The 22332-nt window shown below is 36.6% G+C and overlaps 1 protein-coding gene across 5 annotated transcripts; it reads left to right on the forward strand.

Annotated features, from left to right (window-relative positions):
* Nucleotides 1-961: 961 nt before the first annotated feature.
* LOC137242351 (tRNA (guanine(26)-N(2))-dimethyltransferase-like) lies at nt 962-4820 on the forward strand. 5 transcript variants are annotated; one of them, XM_067769670.1, is made up of 5 exons: nt 962-1166; nt 1235-1612; nt 1683-1851; nt 3998-4375; nt 4442-4820. In XM_067769670.1, the coding sequence occupies exons 1-2, from the start codon at nt 1114-1116 to the stop codon at nt 1512-1514; spliced, it is 333 nt and encodes a 110-aa protein (XP_067625771.1). In that variant the 5' UTR covers nt 962-1113; the 3' UTR covers nt 1515-1612; nt 1683-1851; nt 3998-4375; nt 4442-4820. The 5 variants fall into 5 exon arrangements, with proteins under 5 accessions (XP_067625771.1, XP_067625767.1, XP_067625770.1 ...); XM_067769666.1 differs by having other exon boundaries at nt 3998-4382; nt 4442-4819; XM_067769669.1 differs by lacking the exons at nt 3998-4375; nt 4442-4820 and adding exons at nt 2038-2595; nt 2883-2897.
* Nucleotides 4821-22332: the final 17512 nt, after the last annotated feature.

The following is a 22332-nucleotide window of genomic DNA, read 5'->3' on the forward strand; positions in this document are numbered from 1 at the left end:
TTCTTTAATATTCTTTGGTCTACTAAGTGTGTTTTAGCAAAAAAAAACTCATATCAATGTGTGCATGTTTATAAAGAAAGAAAGTGAAATATGTAATTGCATAATATAAATAATCGTGAGCAATTCTACTGCAGAATAGTAAATTTTGATTTCCACATACATACAAGAAAAAATTCTTGTTACCATTAAGATTTATTATCCAAAATTGAAAAAAAAAGATTAGAAAATTCGATGTAAAAAAACGGCTATGTGTGCAATAAAATAGCCTCTCTTGTTGAGATACTCCTCCATGGTCTCCATTAATTATTGTGACGGAGGTGTGTTTGCAGCAGCAAAGTGAACCCAAACAGTGTAGGTCGTGGTGGTTGTTGTTCGTGGTCCGCATCAACTGGACCAGGTGGGTATATACCACAACAGCAACCGGGTAATGCAAGGCCACGATAGCAGCAGCAACAACCTCCCAAGACTGGCTATCATCGTCGATTTATAAAAAAACAGTGTTGTGCATCTGTAATGCTTAAATATTTCCTCTGTTGAAACAGTTCCACGATTCACTGTTCAACGAAAGCAGCAGCCAGCGTATGCCACCACCGAACAGCTGATAACAAAAACTTGGATGCACAGCAGTTTAAAGCTAAAATGGAAGTTGAGGAAATATCTGAAAATAAGGTAAATATATGTTTCGCGTTATTAACAAAATCGCCCTAAATTTTATGAATTAACAGATCGCTACGAACGACAAAGCACCCGAACGTGTGATCAAAGAAAGCACTACAGAAATTATTGCCGGTGGGGCCGTATTCTACAATCCAGTACAAGAATTTAATCGTGATTTAAGTATTTCAGTACTTAATGTATACTCAAAGCGGTTGAGAAGAGAGCGGGAAGTGGCGGCGCATAAAAATCCACAAAATACAAAGGAAAGCAAGCAATGCTAATGACAAGAAACAATACACGGCTGAAGGTGTAAAATAGGACGATGGACTGCGAATATTGGAAGCGCTTGCTGCAACAGGTTTACGTAGCATAAGTTATGCAAAAGAAGTAGCAGGCGTGCGTGAAATTGTTGCAAATGATCTATCTAAGGTGGCAGTAGATTCCATTAGCGTAAATATGCGACACAATGGAGTGGAACATTTAATTGTGCCAAGCGAAGGGGATGCAATGTAGGTTTGATATACGAATCAATAGCTAGTGATTTAACTGTAATAATCAATAATAAAATTCGCAATAGGACTCTCATGTACCTTTCAACTTCATATGAGAAACGTTTCGATGTTATAGACCTAGATCCTTATGGTTGGCCGAATCGCTTTCTGGATGGCGCTATACAATCACTGACGAGTGGCGGTTCATTATTTGTAACTGCGAATGATATGACTGTGCTGGCAGCCAATACGCCTGAAGCCTGCAATACCAAATATAGTTATGTGCCTTTGCGTATGAAATGCTGCCATGAGATGGGATTGCGTATACTATTGCATTGCATTGAAAAGCACTCTAATCTTTATTGAAAATATATTGAGCCACTTTTGAGCATTTCTGCCAATTTTTATATACGCGTATTTGTGCGTATGCATAGTAGTCAAGCGAAGTGTAAATATAGCATGAGGTTGGTATACAGCATTTTGGCCTTTTACCACAATCCAATTACTTACCATATCTTTATATTATGAACACAGCAAACAATGAATGGTATTTCAATGCACTGGTTGTGATACCTATACGCTACAGCCTATGGGTATTATAAAAAGCAAGATCTCAGATAAATGCAATGCGGAAGTAAAATTCGGTATACCAACTGGACCAAATGTTAATACAAATTGTGCGCATTGCGGTGATAAACATCATGTAAGTTTCAACTATCCAACTTAAGTATTTAAACTCGAATAAATCAAATTATTTCCTTCTTACTTAATTGGTGCTTAACTGTTTAAACGGCTATGTCCGTTCAAAAAGGCGCGTCAGTCGCTTTTTCAGAGGGTTAACTGGCACCAATTGTTCACACCAAATTGTTTCTTATATTCCCAAATATAGATGGGCGGTCCACTTTGGTCGCATCCCATACATGATCAACGTTTATTGAAGAATTGCTACAAATCATAGAAGAAAAGCCGCCAAGTGATTTAGACACACAACGTCGTTCAAAAGGTGTGTTATCGGCGGTATGCCTGAACTTGTATTGAGTACATGAGTTTTTATGTAATAAATATTCATCATATCCAACATCAATACCTCGCATTCAATTGTGGACGCTGTACGCACTACATTGGGTTCACGTAATATGGACAAGCATATTGTTGATTCCAGTGGTAAGGCCACAATTTCAAATGATGGGGCAACCATTAAGAAACTATTGGATAAAATAATAACACAACGTAGCGTGCTCAAGTGGTATAAGATTATCTAGAAAAGATATTTCGTAACGAAAACCCTGGAAGATTACCGCGCGTTGTCTACTGTGGTTCAACAAAATATAACTTGGATGTTTGTTGCTCTTTTTCAATTTTCCTGAATACAAATGTCTGGATTGGAAAAATTTCAAGCAAATAAAGCTTGGCGTGCAAAAGTCAAGAAATTACTTGTCATGCAACGGTAAATGCTTATAAATATATCATTAAAATTATATGCTTGTTTATGATGAGCCATTCGAGTGAGCATGGAGATGGATGTTTTAAATACTGTAGAGTAAATTGGCTTACTATATAAGAATTTGAAATTTTTCCAAATCTTTGACTAAAAAGTAGCTACTAGCTTGTAGAACTTTATTACTTTACTTTTAAAAAGATAAATCACTTTAGCATGGTAATATATACCTATTATTAAAAATTAATACAAACAATATCTTCAACATTTTTTTCTCGATTCACGAACACATTTAGAAAGGCTACAACGCCTGCCAACGCTTTAGCTTGGATTTAGAGGAGGATCTACAAACTTTGCTAGATGCAGCTGCGCGTGCCATCCATGTTATTGTGGATATTCAGGATATGTTATTATGGATATTCAACTCATCTGGTATCTATAATTGTTCAATAAATTTATTCGTTCAATATTCACGATACATTTTAATTATATATTCGTTTAATGATAAATTCAAAAGTAAAGTAATATAAAAATTTTCACATCAAATATAACATGAAATATAAAAATTTGAAATGCGATTTTTAAAGAAAAATTAAAGTTTTAACAATAACAAGTATTTCATAACAACGTGTAGTAAATCCCTACAGACAGCCCGTGGCAATTCTGAGAGCAGTATTTTGGCAGGCCTGTAGCTTCTTCCAGTAGGTAATTTTTAGGCTTGGCGACCATATGGGTGACGCATAGCACTTAATTGGCTGGCTAATTGCTTTGTGTGTAGTCATGAGCGTTTCTTTATCCTTTCCCCAGGTACTGCCAGCGAGGGATTTGAGGATTTTGGTACGGCTCTGAATTCTAGGAACAATTGCGGCTGCGTGCTCACCAAAATGTAGATCCTGATGAAAGTCACACCCAAAATTTTAAGGTGTAAGACAGTCGGTAGGGTAATGTCATATGGTCGACATTTGGCGCGGCCATGTTTTAAATAAGATCACCGATGATTTGGTTGGTTACAATATCAGGTTTCGCGAGGCGACAAAAATGGAAAGATTGGGGAGATAGCTGTTTATTTTATTACAAAGCTCATCGGTGTTGGAAACAATAGCATAGGCGTAGAAGCAATAGTGACTCCTGGTGGTAAAGGTAGCTATTGATATGTAGAAGTTAAGCAGAAGTTTGAATATGAGTTTTTTTAAGTTATTGCAAAAAAAGCGTTGAGGATTTTTATTATCTTACCAGGTACCTTCGTACATGTTTCTAAGAATGAAGAATAAAGCCTATTCAAACTCAATTTTGACCAGGACAAAGCCGCTGAGATTTCGCTATACTTTAACATACAATACGTTACCCCATTTTAGCACAACTATCATTTTTTGATTTTATTAAATTTTAATAAATGTTTCTTCCTCTACAGTTCCATTTCGGTATTGGATGGTAAATATGGCTTTCGCATTTTCTCCATCAATAACTGTGACAAGGTGGAAGAAATCTATGCGCGTAAATCGCAACATATTATCTTGGTAGAGCGTTTCTTCAATAGCTCTCTAGTGGTGATGGAACAGCAGAGAACCCCAACTGTTTACAAATGTTACACTTCAAAAAGAATCAAAATATCTGCCATTGCGTCTACGGCTCAATTCCCCACAGTATATGAATGAATCGAACGCACCTAATTGTCTGCCTAACTGATAGTATACATATTCATCAAATCGAAAATATTGCACCAAACGAATTGGGTCTGAATACTGAAACAGTACACATATTCAAAATCGATGAGAACGCTGTGATGATGGTATAGGGTGAGTTGTTGAATAACATACGAAAACCACTTTAACCCATCTATATATTTGCATTACAGCTAAAGCTTTACAAACAGCAAAAATTGCTGGCGCCAAGCAATTGGAAAAGGCAGTGAAGCATTCATCACACTGTACGGATGGTGCAAAGTTAGAATCTGCTGTTGTAACTGCTGCCACCGACACAACGGTCATCTCTACTTCGCCGAGTAGCGGCTCGTCCGACTATCTATCGAAGACAGTATAATCATATCTTTTGCCAACACAGGTTAGCGATGTGCTTGCACAGGAAAAGATTTCAATTGGAAAACGAAACCCAATTAAGCGAGTTTATGTTATTATTAAAGTACGTACTTCTTTTTTATATGAACTGTATTAATTTAAGTTACAATTTCATGTACATATACAATAAAGTATGTCGTGTTACCATTGCTGTTGGAATTAGATTTGGAACCAATCAATATTTCTGCTAAGGGTTGCAGAATTATTTCTGGAATGATTAGATTTAGAACAATAATAAGTCTTACTCAATTACTAGTCCTACATTTTTAAATTCATATTTTACTTTACTTTATTACTTTCAAATTCAATTACGACAGCAATCGGTTTCCACGACACCTTTGAATATTCTTGATCAGAAAAAAAGAGTAAATCTAATCTGAATTTCTAATTAGTTTTAAGTTGTAGATTTAAATTGATTCAAATAATTGGAGTTTTTTCTAAAGCTTAAAATTATTTTCTGTTCGCTTGGAAAAGATTTCAATTGGAAAACGAAAACCAATTAAGCGAGTTTATTTATTATTAAAATACTTACTTTTCTTTATTTGAACTGTATTAATTTAATTTACAATTTCATGTACATATATAATAAAGTATGTCGTGGTATGATTGCTGTTGTAATTAGATTGGAAACCAATCAATACTTCTGCTAAGCGTTGCAGAATTATTGCTGGAATGGTTAGATTTAGAACAATAATAAGTCTGACTCAATTACTAGTAGTACATTTTTAAGTTCACCAATTACGACAGCAATCTGATTCCACGACACCTTTGAATATTCTTGATCTGAAAAAATAATAAACCTAATCTGAATTTCTACTAAGCTGTAAGTTGTAGATTATTCAAATAATTGGAGTTTTTTCTAAAGCTTAAAATTATTTTCTGCTCGCTTAGAAAAGATTTCAATTGGAAAACAAAAACCAATTAAGCGAGTTTATTTATTATTAAAGTACTTACTTCTTTTTTATATGAACTGTATTAATATAAGTTCCAATTTCATGTACATATATAATAATATTGAAAATAATAAATATGGAAAATTCAATTTTTTTGGTTCATATTTTAATCATATGGTTGCTCCAGGTAAAGTAAATCTGCAGGTAAAATTCATGTTATATGGCGGTTATATAAATGGTAAAACCGCAGTAAAATTGATTGTCAAATGACTCGAAAATGTAGAGTGAAATGACGGAGAATATGACCGCCATTTGATGAGCATTGTGACGTGTGTGAACAGCACAGTACTATGCTCACATCCTATAGGTGGGAGCGGAATGCATGATCACATTAATAGGAACGAAACGGAAAATTTGGTCACAAAACCTAATCGCCCCACGCAAAAATGACTATGAATATAACCGCTGCAGAAAGTCACAATGACCGTAAAATGACTAGTAAAATGACGTGGAGCGTTTTTGCAGGGTTAAAACACGACCACGGTTCCCACGGTGTTCATTTGGACCAAATTTCGTCGAAAAAAAGGACCAGATTTCAAAAAAAGGCCAAATTTGTTTTCATTTAGTGGTATACAAACAGTACGGGGACTAATTCACCACAAATCATATATAGAAGATTTTGCATTCACGAGTTCAAAATTGCTTCGTTCTGCGCATCTACGTCTCATTAGACTGCTTCAGCGAATCAAAGAAAGAGAAAAAAACAAGAGCTAAAGGAAAATGACGTAAAAGTTGCCCATAAAAAACAGCTGAACTAATGTTTACATGCGCAATGCGCCACCTTTTATAATTCCATCATGGGCATTCACACATCACACAAAGAAGATTTTGCATTCACGAGTTCAAAATTGCTTCGTTCTACGCATCTACGTCTCACTAGACTGCTTAAGCGAATGAAAGAAAGAGAGAAAAAAAGAGCTAAAGGAAAATGACGTAAAAATTGCCCATAAAAAACAGCTGAAATAATGTTTACATGCGCAATGCGCCACCTTCTATAATTCCATCATGCTCATTCACAATTCATAGGAGCGTTCGTTGTGTGCGGTCGTTTTTTTTTCGCTCTCTCAATTCTACTTTGATTGTTTGTATTTTTTGTCATGGATGATTTCTGTGCAAAGTGCGGTAAATGTTTTTCCAAGTCGGATTCTAATATTGTGCCTTGTAATACATATATTACATCGTGCTTGTTGCAAAAATATCTCTGAATATGATATTAGACTAATTAAATCTAATCGTCATTTGTTGTACGTCTGTGAGGAGAGTGTAGACATGCCGGATAAGCTCTGCAAAGCTCTTGATTCTGTGCTGACCGCTCAAAAGCTTGGTTTTGAGCTAATCACAAGTGCTATTGATAATAAATTCCTAAAATTTTCTAAACAATTTGACTCGCTAAAGGAAGAATTAATAAATTCTTTGTATTCGTCCAACAATAATTTGAGTGTTCCTGCAAATTCTCCGGATCTCAACATCAGAAATAATGTCAACTCTAATGTTCATAGTTCACTAACATTTTTTATGCAGCCATCAAACGGTTCGTATTTTAATAATATTCGCGCTCTGCCTACACTTGCCTTTTCTCAACATCCATCTTTCTTCTCTCGCTAATAATGTTCCTGAATCCACTTATACATTGGCAGCCTCATCTACTTCTACAGTCGCACCTAATACACAATCATCATTGTCAAAGGCTCTGACAACTAACATTAATAATTCATCTACTTCTAGACCTGCAACTATTACACAATCATTATTGTCAAATACATTGGCAACCTCAGCTATTTCTACACCTACAATTAATACTCAATCAACATTGTCAAATGCTCTTACAACCAACATTAATAATGCATCTACTTCTTCACCTGCAACTATTACACAATCATCATTGTCAAATGCTCTGACATCTAACATAATCAATTCTTCTTCAAATATGTCAGCAAAAAATAAGGTGAGATCGAAAGGTTGTGCATCCCCAGATGGCGATTCCATACAGACCGAATTATTTATTACTCATTCTAATTATTCGACAATTGCTACTAATAGCAAAGAGGATAAATACAATAAGAGCCGTCACTCGTTATTTTTTAGGCATTTACTCGATGTATACTGAGAGGTAGTCGCTACTTTTTTTTTGGGCGAGATGTTTATAAATGTCTTCAATACATTTTCGTGGGGTATTTGTGTTTATTTTTCCGACTGTATTTAATTAATTTATTTAATTCTCTTTCCAAAAATCACAGTTGCACAAGGGGCCTACACGGCATGGATAAATGCGAGACAATTAAAAATGTCCCTCTCAGAAAACATTCGGCATCAATTTTTTCAATTTCCAGCGAGATACTCGCCACAAAATAACGAGTGACGGCTCTTATTGTATTCATCCTCTTTGCTAATAGTGAGTCAGCAAATACTCTATCATATGCCACTGTCACTGCTTGCCCGACTAACAAATCACCTAATGCTCCTACCACAGCTATTCGAAGCGCACGTGCTCCAAAAGAATTAAATGTTACTTACTTACTTAATTGGCGCTTAACCGTCTAAACGGTTATGGCCGTCCAACAAGGCGCGCCAGTCGCTCCTTCGCTCCGCCAACCGGCGCCAATTGTTCACACCAAGGGAGTTTAAATCGTTTTCCACCTGGTCCTTCCAACGGAGAATTAAATGTTAATGGCAATAATAACAATGCTGAGCTGGATGTTTTTGTACCATATAAATGGATCCATATTTCATCTTTCAGACCCTCGTTAACAAGGAAAAAATTGTTAAATATATATCCGAGCATATCAAAATTGATACATCAGCCTTGTTTTAAGTTAGTAAGGAGGGATGCTGACATAAATTCTTTGGTGAGGGTTTCTTTTAAAATTCGTGTGCGCTCAGCTGATTATACTAAGCTATTTGATCCTGCTCTGTGGCCCTCCAATGTCACTATCAAGCCATTTCGGTTTTTTCCAAAAATCGGAGAAAACCCATCGGTATCGTAGGTTCACGTAATGTTCAACTCAACAACAATCATAATATCCACACTTGCTCATCGAATGCACGTTTGAGAGTCTACTTTCAAAATGTCGGCGGCATGCGCACCAAATCTAATGATTTTCTTTTGTCTTCGTCTCGTATGGACTATGACGTTTATGTCATTGTGGAAACGTGGCTCAATGAATACTTATTTGATGAAGAATACTTTGACTCTAAGTTATTCCTAACCTTCCGGAAAGATCGAGACTCCGTGAAAACTGGTCAAAAGAAAGGGGGTGGAGTGTTGATTGCAGCTAACAGAACCCTGCATTCATCAAGGTTTCAACTTCTACATCATGATTCATTATTAGATCAGCTGTGCGTCTGTATTTCCAGTTCCTCTAGCTCAACTTTCATATGTTGCTCGTACATACCGCCAAACAGTGGTGATTCCTTATACTCATATCATGTCGAGAACATCGTCAATCTATGCGAAAGCCACCCTGATGCGAGTTTTTGCATACTTGGAGATTTCAATCTGCCTAATATTGTTTGGACAAACTTTCAATGTAATGGTATTCTAACTCCTACGAATGTCACGCGTTCTTATGAAATCAACCTAATAGATAATATTTTAAGTTGCAATTTGATTCAAATCAATAATTTATTTAATACTCTTTCGAGGTTGCTTGATCTTGTGTTTGTCGAGGAGAATCTAATATTTGATCTCCCTGAGAGTACTCTTCCTGTGTGTCCATCCGATAGATATCACTTACCGCTTGTCATTCAATTAAATATCTTTGCTGCTATCCCTACGCTGACGCCATTGGATAATTCACCTTTTAACTTTCGACTTACTGATTTCAGTGAGTTGAACAATGTCTTACTTGCACTTATCTGGGCAAATATATTTCTCTCTAATGAAGTCAGCATGTGTTATGATCTTTTCTTATCGAAGTTGCCTGAGATATTTCATAGTACAGTGCCTCGTTTTAGGCCTAGGTTGCATAAATTACCTTGATATAACATAACTCTTAAGAGGTTGAAAAACAAGCGTAACAAACTCAATAAATTATATAAGGCAAATAGGGAAAACATTTCTCTTAGGGAACAGTATTTTAATAGTGTGCGGCAGTTTAATGTTCTCGACAAATTTCTTTATAATCGCTACATGCGTAGGCTCGAAGGTGAGCTTAAAGAAAATCCAATAGCCTTTTGGAACTTCATCCGCTCCAAACGTGGTTCAACGAATATTCCGATCTGTATGACCTTTAATGGGGTAAGCTCCCAGTCGTTAACTGAAACAGTTGAGCTTTTTGCGGAATTCTTTAAATCTAACTTTGATGACGCCAATGTAGGTTTGGCTCGCTCTCATTCGCGCTCGGGACTTTGTGATCAGATAGATTTTGGCTCCCTCATTATCTCCGAGGATAATGTTCGCAATGCTATGCTTTCCCTTAAACCCTCGCTAAGTTGTGACACTGATGGCCTTTGCGCCTTTGTACTGAAGCACTGTAGTTTGACTCTCTGCGCCCCCATTTTCCATATCTTCAATTTATCTCTGTCCTCTGGATCTTTTATCGATAGATAGAAAAGGAGATCAATTTGTCCTATTTTTAAATCCGGTAATAAAAATGTCATCTCTAACTATAGGCCTATTGCCAAACTCACAGTATGCTCAAAGCTTTTCGAAAAAATCATAAAGGAGAAGTTGTCTTTTATCATGAAAAGGGTGATTGACCCGCGTCAACATGGGTTTGTTGCTGGTCGCTCTACTGTTACTAATCTAGGGTCGTTTTCTGATTTCTGTATCTCTGCATTTAAGGATGGCTGCCAGGTTGATACCATATATGCTGACTTCTCAAAGGCTTTTGGTAAAGTTTCACATCAAATCTTACTATCTAAAATTGAGTATATTGGATTTCATTCTGTATTCTTATCTTGGTTAAAATCTTATCTGTCGAACCGGTCTCTATGTGTTGAATCCGAGGGCTGCATGTCCCTCCCTTTTTATGCAACGTCTGGAGTTCCTCAGGGTAGCATTCTCGGACCTTTGTTGTTTGTGCTTTTTATAAATGATATTGGTTCCTGTTTTTTTTCGTCCCCTTTCCTTCTATATGCAAATTATTTAAAGTTATTTCATAGAGTTAATGGCGAGTCGAACTCCCAACTCCTACAAAATGACTTAAATAATCTTATTCAATGGTGTAATGCCAATAATCTCTTCCTCAATGTGAATAAATATTTTCACATGTATTTTACTAAATCATCTAACTTACATTCCACCCTCTACGAAATCGCAGGTGCTCCACTGGTTTCGGTTAATGAATTTATTGACTCAGGTATTGTTTTTGATTCCTCTTTCTCTTTTGTCAATCATATCTCTTATATGCTTCCCAAGGCTTACAGAAACCTTGCCTTTCTTCGTAGATATGCAAAAGACTTTAAGGATCCTTATACAAGGTAGGCTCTTTATACCTCTCTCGTTCGTTCAAAACTAGAATACACATCAATTGTTTGGAATCCTATCTATAGCTGCTATGCTGCCAGAATTGAAAGGGTTCAAAGAAAATTTATTCGTTTTTGTCTATTTTCACTCAACTTTGACGACCCAATTCCATCCTATCACTCGCGCTGCTTACTCATAAATCTCCAACCTCTCGAATCCAGAAGGATAGAACATCTGCTAATGTTCGTCTATGATCTAATAGTTGGCTCTCTTGATTGCCCAGCTCTCTTAGCGAAGGTGCCATTTAATGTACCTAATCGGAGTCTTCGAACATTTTTTCCATTTTACACGCGTGCTTGCATGGCTAATTATTGTAATTTTGACCCAATTTTTCGGGCACTAACTGAATTTAATAGACTCTCAGGGAGGTTTTTTTATTGATTTTTCTTTGTCGAGAAACATCTTCAAGTCAACTCTGCAAGAGTACCTATAATATTAACTTGCAATATTTTTTGTTTTTTGTTTTCGCTAGTCATGTTGCTTACGTTTTTCGTTGTGGTTTTCAGTTGATAATTTATTTTAAGTTTTTTAATTTACTTTTGTATTCTAGCCTGTAAGATTATTCTAATCATAGACTGAATAAATTATACATTACAATACATTACACACATCACACAAAGAAAATTGTGCATTCACGAGTTCATAATTGCTTCGTTCTGCGCAGCTACGTCACACTTGACTGCATGAGCGAATGAAAGAAAGAGAGAAAAAAACAAGAGCTAAAGGAAAATGACGTAAAAACTGCACATAAAAAACAGCTGATCTTTTGTTTACATGCGCAATAAGCAATCTTGTGTGTGTGATTTGTGGACTCATTTAACCTTACAAATGCCTTATAAAGTGTGTGAACGTATAAATTTATCTAGTGCGTAAACGAACTGTCAAGTTTTGTATGAAAAATCATTTACACAATTTGTATAAATTTACGTGCAGATTTTACGGTGTAAACGCGGTAAACTCAAAGGCATGCAACCTTGCAAATATATTGCCGTCCTTTTCATCAGAAATCTCCAGCAACAGCAAGGCATTTACAAGAATTTCTTAGTAAAGATGTTTTAGTTTTGAGTTTTCACTTAATGTTGGCATTTTTTAATTTGTATAACAATCAAAAATTTTTTTGGTAATAATACAGCTGATCGCCAATTAAGTTTATCAAGAATATTACTAGGTGCGTTCATATAACATCGTGTGTAAATGGATATAATTTTACACCTTATAAATTTTTATGCTTTAATGAGTCCCCCTAATGTAATAATCAACAACTTAAAAAGTACAAAACAACACGACGTTACAAACAAACAAAAAGTGCTTCAATTAAAATTGATGATAATTATTGATGATGATAATTAAATACATTTTATCACATGGGCATATTTTTCAGTCTTATACACATATGTATGTGTATATGTTTAAAAACTTAAGGCATATACTATATATATATATATATTACTGTACTAATATTTTAGAAATAAAATTGAATTGAATTGAATATGTTTATAATATATTCTGAGCTACATCGAAAAAAACGTATAATAAAAACAGTTTTATATAGGTCATTGTATAACTTTTCTAGGACCAGCCTATGCCTTTCACTGACCAAACGTAATGAGGATCGGGGTTTTGCGTACAAAGTTTTTTGGCTAACATTATGTGGTTGATTGAAACAAACTCCAATTTATTGAGTAATTTGGTTTTAATAAGGGACAATTAAAACAATTTTCGCTATGCGGCCGCCGAACCATGTGGCAGACTCAGTAAATCATATACAAAACCAAGCAATTCTGCAAAACACGTTTCGTTCATACCATTTCTATAAAAGCTTACCTTTCCCAAAAAGCTAAAAAGTCTATATCAGGCTAAAAATCACAATTTAACAGTATTAAAAGCTTCCATTGTGTAACAATGGTATCTTGATCGCTCTTCATCAAGTACGAAAAGTTATTTATTAACGGTATTATAGAAGTTTCGGTTACGGCCAATACCTTGTCGGTAGTAATTGTACATAAAAATTGTTTATCACATCTAGAAAAATTAAAGCGTTTTTGCATTTGCTTTAAGAGTTCAATATATAATCTAAAATATTTTTTTTTTACCGCAAGTCGTCGTACATCTGTAAAGTTATCGCTTTCAAGAAATACTTCAGCTTTATTTCCAACAAAAATATTTTTTAATTCAATGTAGTAAATTTTATCACTTAAATCAAAATTGTTTAATCATGCAATAGGGGAGTGTAGTAGTTTTACACAAAACGCCAAAAAATTATACCGCTATGCATTTGCTACGTAATGACAAATACGCAACATAAAAACCCGTAGTTTATTTTTTCAATTTTGAATAGCAAATAACAACTGTCAAAACAAAACATATGCAAATGTTCAGGATCCGTAGCTTTCATTTGCAATAGCGAAGTTTCCAACACCATATACACAAAATTCTGAGCTCGCTTAATATTTTGTATGTACTCATTATGCACGAAGTTGCTCAAGATAAGCTTGAAGTGTGCTTCAATTTGGTGGTATAGGAATGCCAGACGAATCTTTTCTGATTGGAACTCTTTATTTGAGGTATTTATAATTTTAAATTTGCAATTGTATTGCCCTAACGGCACATACTTCGACACACGCACAATGTTACACGACAAAGCGTTCTATGTAAAACCGGCCAATAGCTATCGGCTCTGCTGGTGAGAGTTACTGAAAATTGAATGCCATTCACAGGGTGTTCAAACAAGCAAATTTTTATCAGCGTTGCGTATTGTTATGAAAGTAAAAAAATTCAAAAATTCAAATCAAAGTACCAAAATTGTGACGGCTTGCCCAAAAAGGACCAAAATTGAAAAAAAGTACCAGCGGGCCAAAGGGGGTTGGAGCGGACCAAATTTGGTCCAAAAGGACCCAAAGTGGCAATCGTGAATACAATCCTCGTGAATTATGTATCAAACTTAGTGTGATATCTTCTGCATAGACGTCAAAATTCCAAAGTGATTGGATCACCTGATTTGTAATTGACTATCGCTGTCTCATTCTGTATCTCTTTCTATCACCCGCTGAAGATAGCCGGCCCTATGCGCCGCCATATTGAACACCCTGTCAAAACGCTAATAAGTAGCATCCTGTTAGGCAGTTGACAGATAAGATATCACACTTAGTTTGATTCACAATGTCCTCGCGTTCCAATAAATCAAGGCGAATTCAGCACCAGGTGTTGTTATCCCACCAGGTAATTGCTTCTTCTTAATTATTTTGCCTACAACGCCTTGTACTACAATATGTCAGTTAATCGAAATCAAGACAAATTTTCTTTTGTCTTGACATTCTTCTGCACGGCGAATTGGTTGAATTCGTTTTGCCACCACCTGGTATCGATTCGCCTTGCAAATAAACAGTTACCCAAATAGTTGTTTACTTTTTCGCCTTTCTTTGACTACTCCTCACCGTTTGCAGTCTTCTGCTCCTCCGCTTACCACTCCTATGCCTGGATCAGTGGTACTAACAGCAAATAATGCAAAATCTTCATCATCGAAAGCTCTTGCTGTGCCCATATCTCCTTCGTATATGTCTCTTGTACTGTTCCCGTCTCATACTACCAGTGTATATGCTCGTGCACAATCTACTGCTGCTAGTAATTCAGCTGCTACTCACGCCAACACTTTTGCTGACAATTCTGCTGTCGTCAACACCAATAAATCTGCCGCTAACCTCATTAACGCAATGCATGTATCACAAACGAACGCAAATCATTCAAAAATGTATATAAATAACAAAGCACGTGGCGTCGTTGTAGGCAAAAATACAAGTTGTGAGCTCGACGTTGTTGTTCAATTTAAATGGTTTCATGTGAGCTCATTCAAGTCTTCTGTTCATACAACTACTATCCACTTATATAGCCAAACAAACTAATATTCTGTCAAAATATATATCATGCCATAAATTAGTCAAAAAGGATATGAAGGATATGGCGATAAGTAGAGTCAACTTTAAAATTGGATTTCCATTGGCTGATATGGACAAAATGCTGCACCCAGAGCTTTGACCAACGCATGTTAAAATTCGGCCGTTCGAGTTTTTAAAAAAACAGCCTCACCCCTGGCAGTGAAATAAGTGAGACAGCTGTTCTTAACACTACTTCTTTCTTAGATATTCATAAGCCTAATTTAAATTTAAATTGGTCGTCTAATTTAACTGACTCTTTTTTTTAACATTTTTTGTTAAAATGTTAGGGGGTTGAACATTGAACTAACGGTTACTCTTCTCAAGAGTCATGATACTTATTATGCCGTTCTTGTATTTACTGATACATGGTTGGCGGCCACCGTGGTGTGATGGTAGCGTGCTCCGCCTATCACACCGTATGCCCTGGGTTCAACTCCCGGACAAAGCAACATCAAAATTTTAGAAATAAGATTTTTCAATTAGAAGAAAATTTTTCTAAGCGGGGTCGCCCCTCGGCAGTGTTTGGCAAGCACTCCGGGTGTATTTCTGCCATGAAAAGCTCTCAGTGAAAACTCATCTGCTTTGCAGATGCCGTTCGGAGTCGGCATAAAACATGTAGGTCCCGTCCGGCCAATTTGTAGGGAAAATCAAGAGGAGCACGACGCAAATTGGAAGAGAAGCTCGGCCTTAGATCTCTTCGGAGGTTATCGCGCCTTACATTTATTTTTTTTTTTTTTTGGTTGAAGCCGACTGTATAACTCCGAAATATTATCCGAATCGTTTGGGGTTTTCAAAAAAAGACCGACTAGACAGAATTGGTGGTGGCGTGTTGATTGCCGTTCACACCAGTTTTTCTGCAGAGGAAGTGCATTTTGCTGACTCTGATGATATCGAGTTTCTTTACGTGCGCGTAAAATTTTCCACAACGTTTTAATATTTTGTTGCCACCTACGTACCACCCCAATCGGATATTTTCATTTATTTGAGACATTCTTCTTTAGTGAAATCAGTTGTTTCTATGGCTAGTTCCTCTGAATCTCTCATATTGCTGGGCGACTTTAATCTATCTTGCATGTCTTGGAGTTTAGTAGATGGGTTAATGGGCCCTGCTTCTATTCTTTCAGTTCTTGAATGCGCTTGCGGATGCAGGACTTTATCAATTAAACAATGTTCGTAACATATACGGGAAGTGTCTAGATTTAATATTCACAGACGACACCTTGAAATGCTCCGTTCATAGATGTGATCCATTTGTATAGCCTGAAGATGTTTATTACCCAGCTCTTGCTCTTGCTCTTTATTTGGAGTCTTGTAGTCATCCTAGCCAAAGTCAGAAGGTCGTGAAAGAGACATCTCGCCGGATTCTGTTCAAAAAAGCTAATTGGTCTGCGCTATTCAGTGAATTGACGAAATAACCTGACCCGATTACACCGGTGATATTGACGAGGGTACATTTCACTTTAACAATGTACTTTACGCCTTATTTCATAAATTCATACCGCTAGTGAATACCTCTACAGCTACTGCGTCAAATGCGTGGAGCACTAAAGAGCTCAAACGTCTCAAAAATAGTAAGAAACGCGCGTTCAAGCGATACAAACTTTCAGGAACCAGTACTGTCTATGCTACTCATGCTGCTTTACGTCATAAGTACAACTCGTTAAACAGTAGTTGCTATAAAGTGTATATTGATATGATTCAAAATCATATTTTTTGAAAACCGAAGACATTTTACAACTTAGTTAATGAAGTTTAGCGATCTTATTTCTAATGACAATTCCGTTATTTCTAATATGTTTGCTGATTTCTTCCAATCAAGCTACTCTAATACATCTGATTCGGTGCCTTCGGATTACCCATTTAGACTGTGTCCGCTGAATTCAGTGTCAGTCCCTACTATTTGCGCGGATGATGTTTCATGGCATCTATAAAAACTAAAGGTTTACTATTCTGCCGGACCTGACCATATTCCATCAATTGTGCTTAAAACATTTGCTATATACCTTTATCAACCTTTACCTTCTCTTTTCAACGCTTCCCTGAAACAAGGGATGTTTCCCTTGCAGTGAAAGGAGTCCTTTATAATGCCTCTCTATAAAAGTGGGAGCAGATCCTGTGTAACAAATTATAGGGGAATTGCCAAACTGAGTGTTGTTCCAAAGTTTTTCAAGTAAATAATCACTAAGCAACTAGCGCATAGTGTATCGTCGGTGACTGACTTATCACAACACCCCTTTTAATTTAACTGTGCATCTAATGTTATTTACACTGAATTTAGCAAGGCTTTTGATAAAGTCTCTCAATGCCTACTCTATCACAAACTTGATCAACTGGGCTTTCCACCTTTCTTTCTTTCTTGGATCTCTTCTTATTTATATGCAGGGCCGTGGAGAGGGGGGGCCAGCCAGGCCAATTTCCCCGGGGCCTGGAAGGTTTTTGGGTGCCCGGCAAGGAAAAGCAGTATTGACATTACTCTAACTAGGATTTCATAGATACATACATATTTTGTTGCCACAAAAATTGTTTTAAAATTGAAAATCACTAAACTAAAATCATAAGCATCCAATCTAATACTATGGAGCATAGTCATAGTCGAAATAAAATGTGATTTTAAGTTAGATAACCGTTTTTGACACAATTTTATAAGCGCTATCTGTCAAAAATTCTTCAACTAAAAATATTCCCCTGGATGGCTGCCGTGCGCAAGGGTATGATAATGGCAGTAATATGAGCGGTCATGTAATATATGTAATGTGAAAATCATGTCATTAAACCTATCCAAGTGCAGCTTCATGTGTTACACGTAAACCCTTTCATCCCCAAACTTACGAGCTTGACGATTACATTATTAAGCAAGTCGCTAGCTTTCTGACCTAGGGTTCTCTTACCCAACCACCGTAAACCGAAAAATTGTAATCAGCTGATGAAATCGGCCGGGCTGGTGCTAAAATTGCAACCAATTATTGGCCGGCAGCTTTTTTTCTAATATTTTTCTTTTTTGCAAAAATAGGCTTGCGCTTATGCTTTTATGTGCTTATCCCTTAAAGAGGGCCTATTTTGCACACAATTAGGCAAGGTGTACACGAGGCTATGCATTATAGACGCGTATTAGAGCTGCAGGCGAAATCTGTACGCTTTGATGTCGAACACATGTACTTGAATTGAGAGCTGCTCACGAGGCGTAAGCTGCATGAAAGCGACAAAGCATGAAAGCTTTATGTAGCAAAGCGTACAGCAATGTTGGTCGCTGAGCGTACGTACGCTTAAAAAAAAGAAGAACAAGATGTTTGTTTAAATTGTTTTGTATGCAAATATGTGTAATTACTTAGAAAATGTTATTTTAGTTAATAAAAATGCGTGAAAGGTATATTATCAAAGCGAAAAAGGGTATTCCACACCACAAAAGCATGGTTAGATATTGTTGAAGCGCTTAAAAGGCTAGAAAGTGTTGGAAACTAGAAATCATTCTTTTCTATAGTCCGCGGTGGTGTAAAGTTTCCTTTCAACATTTACAAAGGCACATGGATACAAACAACTTTTAATACCTATTTTCCTTTGGTTTAGGGTACGGATATATCTGAATAAATTGAATTTCTTATTTTTTTCAATAATTGTTTGCTTTTTGTGGAGACGCTCGAAATTAGCTTCGTGTGTAAATCTTGAGGCGTAGAGAAATAGTAGCTAAATGGCATATCTTGTACGCGTCTATGAATCTACGCCTCGTGTGCATCTTGCCTTAATTAATGTGTCAGTCCAACGCAAAAATGATTAATTTTTCACAGTAAATACATGCAATTCAATAAACAGAATCGGGCGATAAAATTGAACACGCGCGAGTTTATCGGCAGTGAAAACGACAACGGCCGACAACAATTCAGTGATCGGTTGAAATGTACATACCCTCATCTAAATACATTTCTTTATTTTTATGGGACAATTACGACCGACATCGGGCGATCAAAATCGGTGACTGTGTAAGTATACTCCTAGGCGTATTAATGGACCCCAGGCTTGATTTAATATCACACGTTGAATCTTGTGTGAATAGGGTTAAAGTACCTTGGCGTTTGTTAAACGATGGTCCAAAGAATTTAACGATCTATATGTTACTGAAGTTCTCTTTACATCATTTTTGAGGCCCATATTCGAGTATGCTTAGATAATCTGGAACCCTGTAACGACAGCCTTTTAACAAACTACGACCCTTTACACGCACGCGCACCACTGTCTCTGCAAATAATAATTCCAATTGTCTGCAAACCAATTGCGTATTATGTGTATATGTTTGTGAATACAAAGCCAAATGTTGTAGCTACATGTTTGAAGCCTTCCAGGAACTTTGAGTGACTTTGGGCTAAAGTGGGTTGAGAGTAAACCGAAAACGGTTGTGACAACAGGAAAAAGTTGCCTATAAATGGACCACTATCCCGTTCTTTTCTATCAAAAAGTCGTGAATATGGTATCGAATCTACAACGCCAGTGCAGTGAAAGTGCAGATACAAAAAAAAAAAAAACAAAATGCAAAAAAAAAAAAATAAATAAAAAAGCGATACAGGTTTGAAGTTATAAATTGATAAACCATAAGGAAGCGGTTAAGTGAAAACAACATCCAAACGATAATAGTATACCTGCCACCAACAGTTCCAGCACCACCAGCAACGGTAAGTACCACCACCATTCCCGTATGCCTGAAGCACCTACTGTAGTCCCATGCCTATAACCTTCCATTAACACCAGCTCTTTTCATCCTATAGTTACTGTTGAAGGAATCCGCAAAGGAAACCAACCACGACCGTCGGTGCTAGACACCAAAAATCCACCAACGGTAAGTTAAACACATCCACTCCTTAGTGACTAGCCCAATAGTGATATTGAATTTAGTGCCATTTTCTCAAGTGAACTTCGAAGTTTGTCTGCCCGTAAAGAAAAATGCTTTTGAAAGGAAATTGATTTGGTTTCGGACAGATAAACGTTAAAGTTTACTGAAGAATACGGCATTTAAATACTTTCAACGACATTGTGATGCCATGCTTATATATTTTTATTGTTTGGTTTCCTTTTCTTAGAATCCCATCACCAAAAGAATCCTCGCGTACAGCAACGGTGCGAGGCACACGAACCACCAACTACAAACCACACCGATTCACAGCCACCAATATTTACCACACCGATTCAAGAACACCAAAATCTATAACAAGCCACACCGAACAAGAAAATCAAACTGTTCGGCCTGGGTGCGTCGGAAACCAGCAGTGGGTTGGCGCACACGGGTCGAGCTCGGGAATGGGGTGATGATTCACTCGAAATAAATAAAAGAAAAACGCAAGAGGATTTTCCTCGTTATAATGTGATTTAATGAACGTAATAGAATATAATCTGAATTTACCTTTACGTGCAAAGTGACGGCAGTGATCCTGGGCGATGTGTCTCGGTTGATGGTCGATCGAAAAAGAGGCCGGTTTTCCCGCTGATGACAACCGCTAAGCCCCGAAAAAGTCCTCCGGTTTTTAAGGAGGGGAAAGTCAAGCACGGAGTCACCCAACATATATGTGAGTGAGTGCTGACAACCTGCACACACACACATGAATGTGTATGAAACACATGCATGTTCAGGCATGCACACTAATGTGGGCGTGAGAGTGTGGGTAGCTGGAAATGTGATTAAAACGTTAGGGAGGGGCGCCGTCAATCAGGAAAAAATTAGGCACTGGGCCTAAACATGTCGCCCCCTTGCGGTACGCAACCTCACAGTCCTCCAAGGATCACCGACCATGAAGAAGAGGAAAAAATAAGTAAAAACTTATAACTAATTATAACTAAAGCTTAACCTAACGACGACCAGTCTGCCGGCACGCAAGATGGTTTTCATAGTGTGTAAGCTTGGTTGCTGATGCCTTGGTCATTCGCCACTTTTCCCGTCATGGTTAGAGTTTGCCGAGCCGGGTTCACCTAAAGCTAGGGACTGAGAAAAGAAGTAAGCAGATTTATGTGTTGATATTTCTTGCCGTTTATTACAAATTCATTGGAAATGAGCAAACAAAGAATTTTGTATGAAGAGAATTCAGTAAAAAGTAACGAAAATGCGAAAATTCATGTATTTCGGCGTAAGCGAGACTTCAGTAACAAATAAAGTATTGTATCGCACATCTCTGTTTTGCAATTTTGTACAGCAAAATTTTAATAAAAGTAACCAAAAGTTCAAAATATTCATGTATTTCGGCTGTTGCCGAAGAAAGTAATAAAAGATAAAAGGTGTGAAACAATGTGTTTCAATCGGTGCCGAGAATTTTAATTTCAGGCCTTGGTTGTGCCCGAGAGTACCCAACCGAAGACGTACAAGCCCAGTAATAAATGTTTTTGATTTGAAATGTGTCTACTTGAATATTTGCAGTTTGTTAGCAAATAAATCAGAGCTCGAAAAAATGATAGAAGAAGTGGATCCGGACATTGTTTTATGCTCAGAAATACGTATAACTTCAGATATTCTTGATTCTGAAATTAATATTGCACCGTATATATTAATTCGCTGCGACTTTCATAGTAGACATACGGGAGGGGTAGTTTTATTATTGAAAAAGGAAATCAATTACAAAGTCAGGTTTAATCGATCAATTGATAGAAATATATGGTGTGCTATAGTAAAATTAAAGCAAGTGGACATTAAGTGGCAAATAGGTGTGTTGTACCATCCCCCAAGTTCTAGCGACATTGAATTTTTAAATCACGTAGGGAGAATTTTATCAGAAGTGTTAGAATCAGGTCCGAATTCCCATCTAGTTGGAGATTTCAATATAAACTTAAATACTAACTCTTCGAGCAGCTACAAACTGAATGAAATTTGTGCACATAGCGCAAAGAAACAAAAAATAAATTTCAATACAAGAGTCGCGGAAACTTCTCAAATTTTGATTTTGGCGACCTTTTTGTTAACTAATCACTTTTTTTCTAGATGGATTGAGGTCTGAATTAAAATAAAAACACAAGGGTTTTTTTTTTTTTTTTTATATTACCAATATATTTCGATTACACACGGTAATCGCCTTCAGGGTGAACACTACAAAACATAAAAACAACAAAATAAATAAATAAATAACAAATTTTGTAACATACAAATTTTAAAAAATTAATAACATACATTTTTTACACGTGTGCATCACTTGACGTGGAGTTTATCACTGATCGTTTGTTTGTCAACAAATATCTATAGAAGCTAGCAGAGTTATCTACGTCCGTTTTGTAGTTCATTCGTTTACTGATTGGTGTGTTAATAATGTGAAGCATTTCCAGAGTAAATCGTTTCCTGTAATGTTGTTCTTGTT

This window comes from Eurosta solidaginis, chromosome 2 (genome assembly GCF_040869045.1).
Source record: "Eurosta solidaginis isolate ZX-2024a chromosome 2, ASM4086904v1, whole genome shotgun sequence".
Classification (NCBI taxonomy): domain Eukaryota; kingdom Metazoa; phylum Arthropoda; class Insecta; order Diptera; family Tephritidae; genus Eurosta; species Eurosta solidaginis.

Bases quoted from the DNA above. Each gene is read 5' to 3' on its own strand.
- LOC137242351 (XM_067769670.1), top strand. From the start codon at position 1,114: ATGCGACACAATGGAGTGGAACATTTAATTGTGCCAAGCGAAGGGGAT. The intron at 1,167-1,234 runs GTAGGTTTGATA...AATTCGCAATAG, and splicing joins CCAAGCGAAGGGGATGCAAT to GACTCTCATGTACCTTTCAA.